The following is a 15,110-nucleotide window of genomic DNA, read 5'->3' as shown; positions in this document are numbered from 1 at the left end:
CCTGATTTTTATGAATGAGAAGATTAGAGTGGCAGACTGATCATTTTAACTTTTTCTCATATTCAAACAAATTACTCTAACTTTCATGCTGTTTAACTCAGACAAACACATTATACCTTAAAATGTAGGTACACTTGTCCTCTTTCAGCTGATGTAACTACTAAATAGCTCACATTTACAGAATTTCAGCTATGAGCCTTGAAGCGAGAGAAACCTTTCAATTTCTCTCACTAACTCCAATGTAAATTTGGTGGAACGCCAGAGACAGGTTCAACTGTGTTCAACCTGCTGCCGTTTAATTTTTTTTCACTCCATTGAAATAAAAACTACATTGCCGCGTTCCTCCAAGCCTTCTGCTTCTTACGGTCTTCAAATTATTTTCCTCGCTCTTCCAGTTTTCTCACAGGAGGTCATAGTATCCAAAATGCAATTTCTGCAGGTTATACAGGGAGAGAGCTGCAGCTGTTGACAAACATTGCTGTCACTGATGACATCACTCTTCCACTCCCTGCTGTATATTACACTGAAGCCATTTTAACTATTAATCACTTGATTTCTGATAAATTTCCACTAGATTCAGCTATTTGAGCATGTTCAACTAATCCCTTTCAGCTACTTTTCTGCCTTCTTAAAGCTCCAGCTCCTTTCAGAAAGACATTTCAGGCCTTTTGAAACTGCAGCAAATTACTTTTACTAATATTTCAACTGCACACTTTTGCAACTAACCTTTCAGCTTCTTCAACTAAGACTTCTGCAGTTTTTTCCAAAAGGTTTAAATCATTCCACTATTTTATTTTCATCTTCACTGCTTCAACCAGGATTTCAGCAACTTGCTTTCTGCTAAACTTTCACTATTTTTAGTTTTAGAAATGTCACACTTAAGAAATGTCAAGACTTTTCACTTATTACCTGCTTGAAATCCTTTTGTTGTTTTTAACCCTTCAGCTTTTCTTTGCTGACAGTTACTCCAGCCAACATGGCGGCCCTATTGTAAAAGCTTTATGCCAGCCTGTGTTCACTCATATTTTCCATTATTCAGAACAGATTAACAGGTTCATACCAGCCCCTGATGAGACAAATGCGCGCGATAGCTCGCACTAACTCAAAAATTTCCATTATTCAGAACAGATTAACAGGTTCATGCCAGCCCCTGATGAGACAAATGCGCGCGATAGCGCGCACTAACTCATGTTTTCCATTATTCTGAACAGATTAACAGGTTCATGCCAGCCCCTGATGAGACAAATGCGCGCGATAGCGTGCACTAACTCATATGTTTCCATTACTCTCAACACATCAGTTGTGATAACAGCTTCATGGCAGCCCCTGACGACACAAAAGCGCGATAGCGCGCATTCACTCATAAATTTCCATTATTCAGAACAGATTAACAGGTTCATGCCAGCCCCTGATGAGACAAATGCGCGCGATAGCGCGCACTAACTCATGTTTTCCATTAATCTGAACAGATTAACAGGTTCATGCCAGCCCCTGATGAGACAAATGCGCGCGATAGCGCGCACTAACTCATATGTTTCCATTACTCTCAACACATCAGTTGTGATAACAGCTTCATGGCAGCCCCTGACGACACAAATGCGCGATAGCGCGCATTCACTCATAAATTTCCATTATTCAGAACAGATTAACAGGTTCATGCCAGCCCCTGATGAGACAAATGCGCGCGATAGCGCGCACTAACTCATATGTTTCCATTACTCTCAACACATCAGTTGTGATAACAGCTTCATGGCAGCCCCTGACGACACAAATGCGCGATAGCGCGCATTCACTCATAAATTTCCATTATTCAGAACTTATTAACAGGTTCATGCCAGCCCCTGATGAGACAAATGCGCGCGATAGCTATCGCGCGCACTAACTCATGTTTTCCATTAATCTGAACAGATTAACAGGTTCGCCAGCCCCTGATGAGACAAATGCGCGCGATAGCGCGCACTAACTCATGTTTTCTATTAATCTGAACAGATTAACAGGTTCATGCCAGCTGCTGACGAGACAAATGAGTGTGATAGCGCGCATTCACTCATATGTTTTCCATTATTCTGAACAGATCAATCGGGCCTTATGTGTCTAAAGCAGGCAGATTTCACCAGAACAAGCCAGAATCTCATATTTCAGACTGGATTACGATCATATAATGGTTGACCTTCAATTTGACCTTCAACTCTCAGCACATTAACTCATATGTCTCTGTGTGGACGGGCAGCAGCTTGGCACCCATCAAAATTTCTTCAGAAATTTTCTAGTTTATTTTTTTGCCTTAATAATCACACTATTTATCGCCAACAATAGTAACACAAAGGGTTCCTTACCATAAATCCACTGGTAAGTTCAACAACAAAGAATCCAGTGAATCTGTCCACTGATTAAAAAATAACGATCCTGTCACCTTTCCTCCAGCCAGTGGCAGCCGGCCTCTATCAGAAACTCTGCTGAGAGGACTTCAGTTAGGAGTCCTGGAATCCCCCTTGCACGGTTTCAGCTCCAATCCTGGGTGGTAGAAAGGATTTTAGGATCTGGATCAAAGGACCATTATGTCAGAAAAATTCTCTCAAAATTAGGCTCAGAGTCGCTGGATACGATTAACACTAAACATTTATTTCTTGCAAGAAAGAGACAAGTCCGCACAACCTGTCAGGAAGCTGGCTCAGAGTTGTCTGCTAACAAAATGGTACTATTGCTATTTATATTGTTTATGCTTGCTGGCCACACAATATTATGGGAAACTAACATTACTAGCCATTCAATTTTATAGGAAAACGAGTTCAGACAGTCAAAAACAATTTTGCTTGCTACACAGTGTTATGAGAACCAAAAGATAGGAGGAAGCCTCCGCCATCACATGAACTATTATTCTTGCAGCTTTTATCATAATATAATTGTATGATTTTTTTAACAATGGCTATGATGAGATAGTTCAAACTTTTGAATCCACGTTCGCCAGTTTTCTGCCAGATTTCCCTCAAAGCTCAGACTATTTGGTGGCTTTAACTGCTCCATTTTTGTCTTCTGACACGATGTAATAATGTCTGGACTTATCGAAGCACACGGAGACCCCCTCTATGTAGATTGATTTGTCTTGTACCTTTTTATTAGCTCTTCTTTTTATGTTGTCTTTGTGACGCCCAGCAGGTTAACGACGTCACAGGACTCCACCTAGTGGTCGGAGTCTTAGACGCAACATACACGGCAACTTTGACGAATCATGTCTGAAATGCATCAGCAGCCATCTATCCCTGCCTACTATAGAGTCCACCACATGTTGAACACTATAGAATGAGTGAGTGAGTCATTCAGACAGCATGACAGTCACTTCTTGGTCTCAGTCCTAATGTACAAGGACATATTCAACATGCAGTTAATAAACATAGACTTTAAGTGTAGACTCTCAGATTTTATGTGACATTATTTACATGTAAAATGAATAAAATATTTGAGATTTTCAGCTTTTTATTGTGTAAAACCCTAATTTTTTCAGAGTTAGATTAAATCACTGATTAACTGAGTAATATAACTATAAACAATGTGCCAATTTCCAAATAAGAACATGGAAATGACAGTCAGAACTCTTGACCCCCGTGAATATGTGCCACCACGTCTGAACATGGCAGATCAACAACAGAGTTTACAAAGACCACAATAAACCATAAGATGGTGAGGTGGGTTAGAAATGACCCTCAGGGTTGAATGACCCCGAGAGAGCTTACATGCCTTACACACCTCCTCACCAGTCAGAGGTGATAAGAGCTGGAATGTTATCAAGAATATTACCACATTGTTACATTATGATTGATTTTCAAATCTCAAGATCTTTAGACTGGTTTTAGCTGACTTGCTTTCTCAGTTTCAAACACCAAATTCCAAAATACTTTTGTTTCGTGTGGTGGAAAAAAGATGATAGCAAAGCCTTGTGTATTAAATGAATGAATTTTCCTTTATTGTTTGACACATCAAACTTTTTGTCAACATCACATGCTCAAGTCTGCAGATATTTCATTTCGACAGTGACTCTCTAATCAAGTGAAACCACTCAGGCAGGAGCCCCCTCTCTACTTATAACATCACCAGAGGACGAGCTCACATGTGGTGATGCAAAAACCAAACATTACTTCTGTCACTCTCTATCTTTTTGATGAAGCCTTTTTCAAGCATGAGATATGTTACCTTAATAGCTTCATTAATCTGTCAAAGCGATGTCGTTCAGATACTGGTTACATTAAAATAACCTTTTTTCACAGTTTCATTCAGACATGCCTGTGAAAGTAGCCTAATTGAGAGAGTCACAATGCATGCATTGTTTATCATTTGCGCAACACTGAACTGTAGATCATATGAATTTTCTAACTATGGTCCTCACAGTCATAATTCTACCAAAACATGTCATATTGCCATTGAAGTCCATATCAGTGGAAGCATGCAGTGATTGTGGAAACATACTAGAAGTGACTGGAGGCTGCTGAAAATAAATAACCTTTTTAAGCTCAACTGAAGTCAGTGTATTGGAGGGTTTAATAATACTACTGTAACAGTGCAGTTGTTATCAACTTGACTAAAACAGGATCTTTTACTTCATCTGACGACACCACCATCTCTGTTGTTTGTCAGATGACAAGCTGCAGCACCATCTTTCTTTTCTCATAGTCTTTCTATAGTTACAGTTTTCCCAGAACAACATGCAGTGGATGGGACCAGTTGCAAATACTGGTGTAAAATAATAGTAAGTAAAAACTAAGTGAGTGCTGGAGCTTTAAATCATAGGGAAAACCATGCAGTGGTAAAGTTCAGTTAGCACTATTAGTTTATTCAACAACATGGCCTGTTGACCAAATGTCAAACTATCACCACCTCTGTCGTGCATGTCTGTTTGTTAACGTGACTGCTGCAGTATTGAAAATGACACATATGTTACTAGGTTCAACGTTGTCTGATTGCATTCAGAATGTGTCATCCTGGGATTTGAGGTCATCTATATCCACAGATGTGTTGTATGTGATTGCTGCTACTTGTGCTTGTTTTTCTTTGTTTATGTGTTTGTTTTTTCTCTGCTTGTCTGCTTTCAGGTGCTCCTGGAGGCGCTAAGGCTGGATTCCCAACAGAGGCCGTGGATTGTCGTCGGTTTTGTTTTTACAGGTATAGCAGTTTTGCTTCTTTGCTCTTCCTCTTTCCCTGTCCCCCGGTCCGGTTCGGCACTATTACATGTTAAATATTGTAACAAAAATAAATAAATAAGCAGTTGATGGGCATCAAGGGGAGCTTTACATTCATAAAACTTCCCTTGGCAAAGCAAATCTGTTTGGCATAAAAGGTATTCAGATTACAATTCTGCTGCCATAATGCTGGACAGGACAAGGGAAAAAAAAAAGAAAAAAAGATTGCATTCAGAAAATGTTCACCCCAAAATCCTTAGCTCCCAGGATGCTCATATTATGCTCATCAGACATATTAAACATGCATGTCTGAAAGGGGCTTAAGTTGTAAGTTGAAAGGTCAACATGACTGCAACTGCAGGAAACAGCAAGTAGAGCATTATTTATTTTTTACGTGGCACTTTGTCACCAAGTGGTACTTCATCCATCAGTTTCTGCAGAGAAAAAAAAGAATATGTTACAGTATTAAAATTAAATATTATGAATGAAATTAGAAGATTAGAAAATGTAGTGCGACTTTGGTTGGATGAATGCAAAACATATTTGCTGTGTGAAGACAGAAAGTTAAGATAAGGTATTAAAATCGTATTGGAACTTAATATAATTAAGTTAATGTAATTCAGAAACTTATATGATCATTCAGTAACACAGTCAACAACTGGGACCACAGCAGGAACTGTAACACACAACTAATGGAGGTAATTAGTAAAATGTAAATGATACTGGAAATTAGGTTTAAAATCATCATCATCATCATCATCTGCCGCTTATCCGGGGGTCGGGTCGCGGGGTCAGCAGCTTGAGCAGAGAAACCCAGACGTCTCTGTCCCCGGCCACTTCCTCCAGCTCTTCCGGGGGGACCCCAAGGCGTTCCCAGGCCAGCCGAGAGACATAGTCTCTCCAACGTGTCCTGGGTCTCCCCCGGGGTCTCCTCCCAGTGGGACGTGCCCGGAACACCTCCCCAGGGAGGCGCCCAGGGGGCATCCTAACCAGATGCCCGAGCCACCTCATCTGACTCCTCTCAATGCGGAGGAGCAGCGGTTCTACTCCGAGCCCCTCCCGGATGACTGAGCTTCTCACCCTATCTCTAAGGGAGAGCCCAGACACCCTGCGGAGGAAACCCATTTCGGCCGCTTGTATTCGCGATCCCGTTCTTTCGGTCTCTACCCACAACTCGTGACCATAGGTGAGGATGGGAATGTAGATTGACCAGTAAGTAGAGAGCTTCGCCTTCTGGCTCAGCTCCCTCTTCACAACGACGGGTCGGTGCAGAGCCCGCAACACTGCAGACGCCGCACCGATCCGCCCGTCAATCTCCCGCTCCATTCGTCCCTCACTCGTGAACAAGACCCCGAGATACTTGAACTCCTCCACTTGGGGAAGGATCTCATTCCCGACCCGGAGAGAGCATTCCACCCTTTTCCAGCTGAGAACCATAGTCTCGGATTTGGAGGTGCTGATTCTCATCCCAGCCGCTTCACACTCAGCTGCGAATCGCTCCAGTGAGAGCTGAAGGTCACGGCCTGACGACGCTAACAGAACCACATCATCTGCAAAAAGCAGAGACCCGATTCTGAGGTCGCCAAATCGGACACCCTCAACGCCCTGGCTCCGCCTAGAAATTCTGTCCATAAAAATTAGGAACAGAATCGGTGGCAAAGGGCACCCCTGACGAAGTCCAACTCTCACCGGAAACGTATCCGACTTACTGCCGGCAATGCGGACCAAACTCTGGCACCGGTCATACAGAGGTTTAAAATCATTTTTAGAAAAACACAATGCTATGGACTTACAAATAAAAAAAACAGTACTTTGTTTTAGAAGAGTCAAATTATCAGTCTGTAACAAACAAAACAATCAAGAAGCTACTAAAATTGGATTGAGATTGTGGTGGACAATCATCAAGGTTTTGAAGAAAATATTGAAGGATCTCGATCAGAGCTAACTTAAATGTTCAGTTAAATTAATTTGAATAAAATCAATAGTGAATTCATGTGAATGTTTCATAGGAAAGGTTGCTAAAGGTAAAGAAACCTCCACAACTTCCAGAGTGGTAGGTGCATCAGTAAGATTCCATTTAATTCAATTCAGTTTTATTTATAAAATGTCATCTCAAGGTACTTCAAAGATACAGTCTAATTCAAGCCAATTAGCGTCCAATTCATTGTAATCATAATCCAATCGAATCCAATTAATCATATTCAAAATGAGTCAAATAATAACAATAATGCCAAATGTACATAATGTCATATGAGAAATTAAACGCAGAAAAAAGGGAGCAAAGTCAGGTAAGGTGTGACATAAGTGATGGATGAAGTGCAACCTCCATCATGCCTAGTTTAATGTGTATAACCCTGCGAGGTCAGCATTATGCTCATGGGCAGCTTCCGTTGGCCAGGTCTAGGTTAAGCAAGTACCTAAAAAAAATAGTTTGAGTGCTGAATGACCAGGGGCCTCATGTACAAAGGGTGCGTACACACAAAAAAGTTGCATACACTCTTTTTCACGTCAGCGATCAGATGTATCAAGAGTGGGATGACCGTGGAAATGTGCGGTGCCTCAAGCCAACTTCAGGGCTGTCGTACACACTTTTCTACAGCTGTTGATTCTTTGGTGACGCTTAGAGGTGATGTTGGGAAACTGTTATAATAAATAAATGTGAACACAATTTCTCCTCAGACTAAGCGATGTGCACATCTGAGACACATAAACAATTAATACTGAAGAGCAATTAATACACCCATGTGTCTGCAATTACACGAATGGATATAAAAGCATGTGCAAAGTGTTGCAGTGCATACCATTAAAAACAATGGCTGCTTTAGCGGTATTGGAAGATTTTGCAAATGGTGCAATTCGAAGAGAGCGTGTGTTCAGATACAGAGAGGATTTGCTGGCACATTATGGCAACTGGCTCATCAGCCGTTTTGAGGGCAATCCTCCTGGAACTGTGTGCAGAGCTGCGGCCGGCGCTGGAGCGCAACACAGCGAGGGGCCATGCACTGCTTGTGCCACAGGTGATGACCACGTTGGGGTTCCTAGCAACCGGGGCATTCCAGAGGGACCTGGCCAACCGATTGGGAGTGTGCCAGTCGACCCTGAGCCGAGCCATGGCAGCCGAGGGGGACGTAATTATCTGCATCTCAGCAGGTATATCAAATCCCACAATGCAGTTAATAAAGCAAAATTTTCAGCGAGAGCCGGTTTTCCTAATGTAATCGGAGCTATCCACTGCACACACATTGCTATAAAAACGCCATCACATGATGAATTTGTATGTCAACAGGAAAAATTTTCATTCCATCAATGTACAGATCGTATGTGATGCACAAATGCTTTGTGGGGGTGGCCTGGTTCAACGCATGATTCACACATTCAGTAACAGAATTGTTGGGAACAGACTACAAGCTGGCACTGTGCGTGATGGGTGGCATCTTTGTGAGTAACTTTATTTGTGTAATTGTCCTAATATTATTCCCTGTGATGAAGTGGTCCCAGTAGAGTGCCTATGTAGAAATCCCTCCGTTAGCTCTCCTAAGTAGCCACATAACAGCAGCTATGAGCTAACAGAGCTATAGTACATGTTCGTTCATTAATTCGTCTTAAAGTATTGGTGAAATAAAGACAGATAATGCCTTATTTAGAGCCTGTATCGTCCCTGCCCTGTTCACTCCATTATATGGATATATACGCCGATCGCGACTTATCTAAATAGCTTCTGATGGACGCAGACTTTCGCCAAACTGTTCTCGGTGAGTAGATAAACGTATTTCATGCCAGAAATAAGGTCTAGGTTTAAAAATACCGGAGTTCCCCATTAATATCAGACCATTTCTTCTTCACATCTGCTTGTGCGCACTTCTCAGATTCCACAGCATTGACAGTCTCACACACGCTCTCCCACCCACTCCTCTTACGTTTGCTGCTTATGCCGGAGGACAGTGCCAAAAAGCACATTTTTGCAGGCCTCCACTTCAAAAAGTAGCACCTCCACCTCCCTTGCTGTGAAGTTCTTTTTTCCCATCTTACTCGTTTTTTCTTTATTTACTGATGCAGAGAGGGTAATCTCAGGTGCAGGGCTCATTTAAATAGAATTTGCACCAAGGACGAAATGAACATATATATTACTCAGACATGCTCAAAATCCATGCAAGTCTTTGTCCATGAGGCCCCAGGTTTGTCCATAAATAGATTGCTATCTTGCTTACCTGATATTATAGGCACATTCCAAAATGACAATATTAAGATTCTACATGCTGAAATTGTGAAAGACATGAGGCATTATTTTCTTATTATTATTTACTGGTCACCACAGAGTCCAGAAATTAACACCACTGAGCAGCATTGGGGTGTGCTGGAGAAGACTCTACACATTGGTTAACTCTTCCATCATCACTACAAGATTTTTCTAACAAATTTATGCCACTCTGGATGGAAATTAATGTTGTGACATCGCATGACAATATTTACAATATCACAGTGAATGTGTTCTCTTGGGGACCTTCCACTGAAATATTACTGGATAGTGTAGTGGTATCATTGCCACCTTCCGTGTGGGAGACCTGGGTTCAAATCCCCTGCATGAAAGGGGTCTTTAGGCAAGACGCTTTGGATAAAAGTGTCTGCTAAATGCATAAACATTACTGCCTCTTCATTTCTCAACTTGCTGGTAGAAGTATTTCTACACAACAAGATTTCTCTTGGGATAGACTCCTGCTCACCTCGACCCTGAGTTGTATTAAGACGTATAGATATCTGATGCACATTCATTTGTTTTGTGTTCCATCTGAACATTCTTGAGACATTTAATGAGATTCATTCTTCATCCTCTAGTAAACAGAATATCTGCAAACACCCAACAAAACTTTAGTTGATGAGAAACAGATGCAAACACACCTTGAGCAGCCTCTTGTAGTAGGTGACAGTTTCCTCTCCGTCCCTGTGGGCGTCATCCACCTTGTACCTCCTGCAGGCCAACAGCAGCTCATTAGAGCTGTAAAGAGGGGCAGGATCTATGGAGTGGCTGTTAATAAGGCTGACCAGGTACTCCCGGTAATGTTTCCTGGATGTCAGAAGATTACAACATAGGCTTGATTACAAGGCAGTGCATTGCAAGTAAGTTTTCAATTAAATTCTTATTCTGACTGTATAAGATTAGTTCATAATTTTACTTGTTTAGGAATATTCCACGCTGTATATACTTTATATGTCAATACAATCAGCATTATATAAATTTCTAAAACAACAATTCTAGTCAGAACCTTCCCTTCACTTTCACTTGCAGCTGCAGTGAGGTGACCCTCATGTTCACCGGGAGGACTCCAACACGGAGGTGTTCAGCTAGGGGCTTTAGAGTAACCCCACACCCGCCTGATGCCTCTCTCCATGAGCAACTCCAGAGTATAACAGAATCCATTCCCTCTCCAGGAATTAGGTTCGAGAGCCAATGCTGTGTGTGGAGGAGAGCCCAACTATATCTAGTTGGCACCGCTCCACCTCACAAATCAGCTCAGGGTCTTTCCCTGGCATTGAAATGACATTTCACATTCCTACAGCCAATTTGCAATACCGGGGATTGGCATTCCCAGGTCCCCACCTTCACCTGCCGCCCTGTTCACATTGCACCTGACCTCGAATTTCCTCCTCTGGAGTGATGGGCCTATGTGGAGGTGGCTTCCTGATTCTTCTTAAGGCTAAGCCCGACCGAGCTCCAGGAGCGAAGGCTCGGCCACCAGACTCCAGGGAGGTGCCCCAGTTTCTCTACTCTGGGCGAGATAACTAAATTCCTCTGGTACTGCTCTATCGAGGTCTTTGAATCCCTCATAGTCTGACACCAACCCAGAGACCCATTTGCCATGGGAAACCCTACCAGGGGCTAATGCCCCCAACATCACAGCTCTCAAGATCACGGGGATACTCAAACCCCTCCAACACATTAAGGTGAAGTCACAGCACTTGATAGAAGTGTGTGAAGATCTGGATAGTTGTCAGGTGCCCCTCCGCATTACTCATCGCTCTCCCTTCGCGCCGCCGCATTCACTTTTGCCACGCCTCTTCGCTCTCGTACATTGGAAAAGAATGGCAACTGGCCACTCCCGTCGCTGGCTTCGCATTCGGTCAGGTGGATCCCAGCCATTCACTTTCAATGGGGCGAAGATTGTACCGAGCTCGTACTTAGCGATTGAATCGTGTCATCTTTAATGCTTTTGCCCATGTCCCAGTGAGTGCCTGTTCTTCAGTCTGAGATGGGTGATGCAGACCGATGTGCAGTTTATAAGTTTATAAGTGTAAAAATGACTGACAATGTTGTCCTTAACCGTCGGACCATTTCCCGCTGACACAGGGATGTAATATATACACGACGTGTGCTGGCAGCAATAAACCAATCAGAGAACATTAGGTAATACGTACGCCTTATAATCAGGCGCGCCTTATGTATGGGTTAAGTACAGAAATGGACCCCATAATTGAGGGTGCGCTTTATAATCAGGTGAGCCTTATAGTGCGTAAAATACAGTAAATTAAAAAATACTTTATTCATCCCAAAGGAAAATTATATAAAGGCTGCCTCTCACACACAGTCGGCGCAGGTCTGAATTGGCATACAAGTCAGAGCTGATTTTGGAGTTTTGTGATGGCATGGTCAGCAAATGTAAAAGAAGCCCATCTTAGCTCAGACACAGTGGGAGAACACAAACTTGGACGACCTTACATTTCTGAGTAAATGTCAGGAATATCTTACTGGCGGAAAACTTTAGCTCAGTAAATGTATTTCGAGAGAGCAATGCTTAAGTTTGTCACATTTCTGCCCTTGATTTCAGCTTAAATACTTTCTCAGGTGTTTCAGTTCAAGTCAAAAAGCATAAACATACAACCTCCTTTCATCAATTACCAGAAATTGAAGCCTGCAACCCATCTAAACACTAAAAGTAGCCTATATGTGGCCTCATCTTTTTGTGATTGTCAGAGAAAATAGTGAACTGGTTTTTACGACCTTGCTTCAATATACAAAAAAGCTAGCTTACTCGCAGAGTGCAGCATGTCCAGGTTGGGTTTGCGCACCACAGGCTGAATCTGACTGCTGCCCTCCCTCATCCTTCTGCTCTATCACTCCACATAGACCTGAAAAAGTAGAGCAGAGAATAATCTAATGCGTGAGAGAAAAAGAGCTGTGAAAGAAAAGAAAAAAAAAACAAGGCACAAAAGTAAAATACTGCATGGTGAAAGGTAGGACCCAGATGCAGTTCTTTCAAATTCAAAAAGGGTTTATTCAAAAAAGGCTAAAGGCAAAAACAGAAAGCGCGTCTGAGCCGGATAATCAAAAATACTTAACTATGGAAAAACAATGAACAAAACAAGGCTATGAAAACAAGACTATGAATAAATACTTTGAACAAGACTATGAATAAATACTATGACTATGAGGCAAAACCAAAACTTTCCGTGGCATGACATGAAGGGTAGGTGAGGATTCTGCAATGAACATAAACCAACTGGGAGATATCTATATGGGTGATTAGTGAGTGAGTGCAGCTGAGGACAATGAAACAGGTGACATGAGTGAGACTAAGTGACAGGGGGAAAAACATGACCAGAAACCTGAAAACATGACAAAAGACCTGAAACAAGATTATCAAAACATAAACTGTGACAGTTACTTTGGAAATCTCAATCAGTTACTTCCCTTTGCAAACAACTCTCCGTTGGCATGGTAACTCATCAAATCAGATGTTAAGAGGTGTCAGAAAAATAGTATAACCCACTCAAGTAGCACAGCTTCCAAATCAGCATAGAAAAATCTATAAAAAAATCTGTTTAGCAAAAAAAAATAATCTCAAAAAATACAAAACACTGACAACATAATCAAAGCTGCTGCAACTTGCTGCCACTGTGGTGTGGGCATTCTAGAAATTTATGGGTCTAACTCAGGGATGTCTGAAGTCGGTCCTCGAGGGCCGCTGTCCTGCAGGTTTTAAATGTTTCCCTGCTTCAACACCTGATTCATCTGAATCAACACACATCTGAATCAACATCTGAATCAACACACCTGATTCAGATGAATCCTCGAGGACCGACTTTGGACATCCCTGGTCTAACTGGATGTTGCTGTGTAGGATACTGGATGGTAAAATCAGTGCTCCGTGGTAATAAGTTGAACAACAGCAATCTTTAGTGCACTTTATGGGGAAGATGTGCAGTATTAGTCAAAAACGGCATAGAGACATCTTAAATATCACAGCATATTTGATTGCCTGGTTTTTGTAAAAAGTCAAACAAAATTATGGTGGGAAATTTTGGTTAAAAGCTTCAGAAATATTTGAACTACAGCAAAATGAATGGTCAACAGAAGAAGTTTCACATTAAAATAGGAATATATACCACTGTAAAAAGCCATGCGTCGCATATCACCTGTATTTGAAATTCGCAAGAAGGAATAATATAAAAAAGACAAGTGTTTTTTTTAAATAATTTATGTAGGAGCGCTTCCTGGATTCATAGTGATGGTGTAACATAGACTTGAATGTTAAAAAATATCTTCAAGGCGCTCTTTTTCTAAGTTATTTAAAATGTCTTTGTTTTCATGGCATAGTCATAGTGACGCTAAAAGAAAAAGACAGTAACGGCATTGATTTTCACAGCTATGCTGACGATACACGGCTTTACATCGCCGTGTCTCCTGATGACCTAGAACCGGTTAACGTCCTTTTAAAATGTAATTTAGATATTAAGTCATGGATGGCAGTGAACTTCCTGCAGCTCAACCAGGGCAAGACTGACGTTTTAATTATTGGTCCTGAAGACAAAAGAGAGAATGTTTTACCAAAGTTACAAACTTTTAATGATTTTTTTAAAGATTTGTAAGAAATCTGGGTGTCATTTTTTACTTTAAGCTGGATCTTATTCCTCATATTTGAAATGTCAAAAATACCATCATTTTAAAAATATTGCCAGAGTCCGCTCAATTCTCTCTCTTGCCAGCACAGAGGTGCTGATGCATGCTTTTATTTCTGGTAGAATAGATTATTGTAATGCACTGCTCTCTGGTCTTCCCAAAAAGAGTACAATCAGTTTACAGTTACTCCAGAACTCAGTGGCATGTGTTTTGACAAGGACAAGAGGGCAGGAACACATAACACCAGCTTTAAGATCGCGGCATTGGCTCCCTGTGTGTTTCAGGATTGATTTTAAGGTTCTTTTAGTTGTTTATAAATGTCTTAATGGTCTTGGCCTTCTTATTTATCTGACCTGCTGTTACATTATGAGCCCTTGTGGACCCTGAGGTGGTACCAGCCTTTGTTGTTCCTACAGCCAGATTGAAAACTTATGGTGGGACCTCGTTCTCCTCGAGGTTCCGTCGTCTGTGGAACAGCCTGTGGAAAGCCTAGCCTTTTTATTTATTTATTTTATTTTTATTTATCTATTATCTATTATCTATTATCATTATTTTATTCATTTGAATTTTTGATTATTTTTAATCTTATTTTTTTTATTGATATTTTATACTTGATGCTTATATTTGGTCTTATTGTCCAACACTTTTAAACTCCAGAGTTTTCCTAATGGGGATCCTCCATCCCGGGGGTTCTTCCTGCTCCAAGGTCGTTGCCACAGTATTATTGTCTTTGTGACAAGGGGTCTTACACAGAAACCCTACAGCTATGGTGTGGACCCTGAACTGTCCTGATCTGGGGTTTACAGTGGCGGTGGCCTCTGTGGTCATGGGAGGGGGGGCTCCTGGCGAGGACGGATCCCCAAGCCAGATGTACACTTTCATACTTTTATTCAGTTGGAGGAACAGAAACTATAGATGAGCGAGTGTCACAGTTTAGTCATCCAATCATTAGTTAACTCCACTCACCTGTGCACACAGCTGCCTCTCATCACATGCAATCAGCCCAGCATATAGTCACCAGCTCCACACTCTATCCTTTGCCAGAT

The 15,110-nt window shown here is 41.6% G+C and overlaps 1 protein-coding gene across 2 annotated transcripts in view; it reads right to left on the bottom strand.

Moving 5' to 3' along the window:
- Window positions 1–5,387: 5,387 nt before the first annotated feature.
- The window catches only part of rnf31 (ring finger protein 31), a 113,594-nt gene continuing 103,871 nt past the window's right edge, over window positions 5,388–15,110 (bottom strand). For both annotated transcript variants that reach the window (XM_072363574.1, XM_072363575.1), the window contains 3 exons: window positions 12,197–12,293; window positions 10,068–10,233; window positions 5,388–5,605 (listed from right to left, as the gene is read on the bottom strand). In XM_072363574.1, coding sequence (XP_072219675.1) covers window positions 5,555–5,605; window positions 10,068–10,233; window positions 12,197–12,293 — 314 coding nt within the window. In that variant the 3' untranslated portion in view covers window positions 5,388–5,554. The remainder of the gene's footprint in view (window positions 5,606–10,067; window positions 10,234–12,196; window positions 12,294–15,110) is intronic.

This window comes from Leuresthes tenuis, unplaced genomic scaffold (genome assembly GCF_036924035.1).
Source record: "Leuresthes tenuis unplaced genomic scaffold, fLeuTen1.0.hap1 SCAF_14, whole genome shotgun sequence".
Lineage (NCBI taxonomy): Eukaryota > Metazoa > Chordata > Actinopteri > Atheriniformes > Atherinopsidae > Leuresthes > Leuresthes tenuis.
The sequence above is the reverse complement of the archived record's forward strand: the minus strand, read 5'-3'. Positions and strand labels throughout refer to the sequence as shown.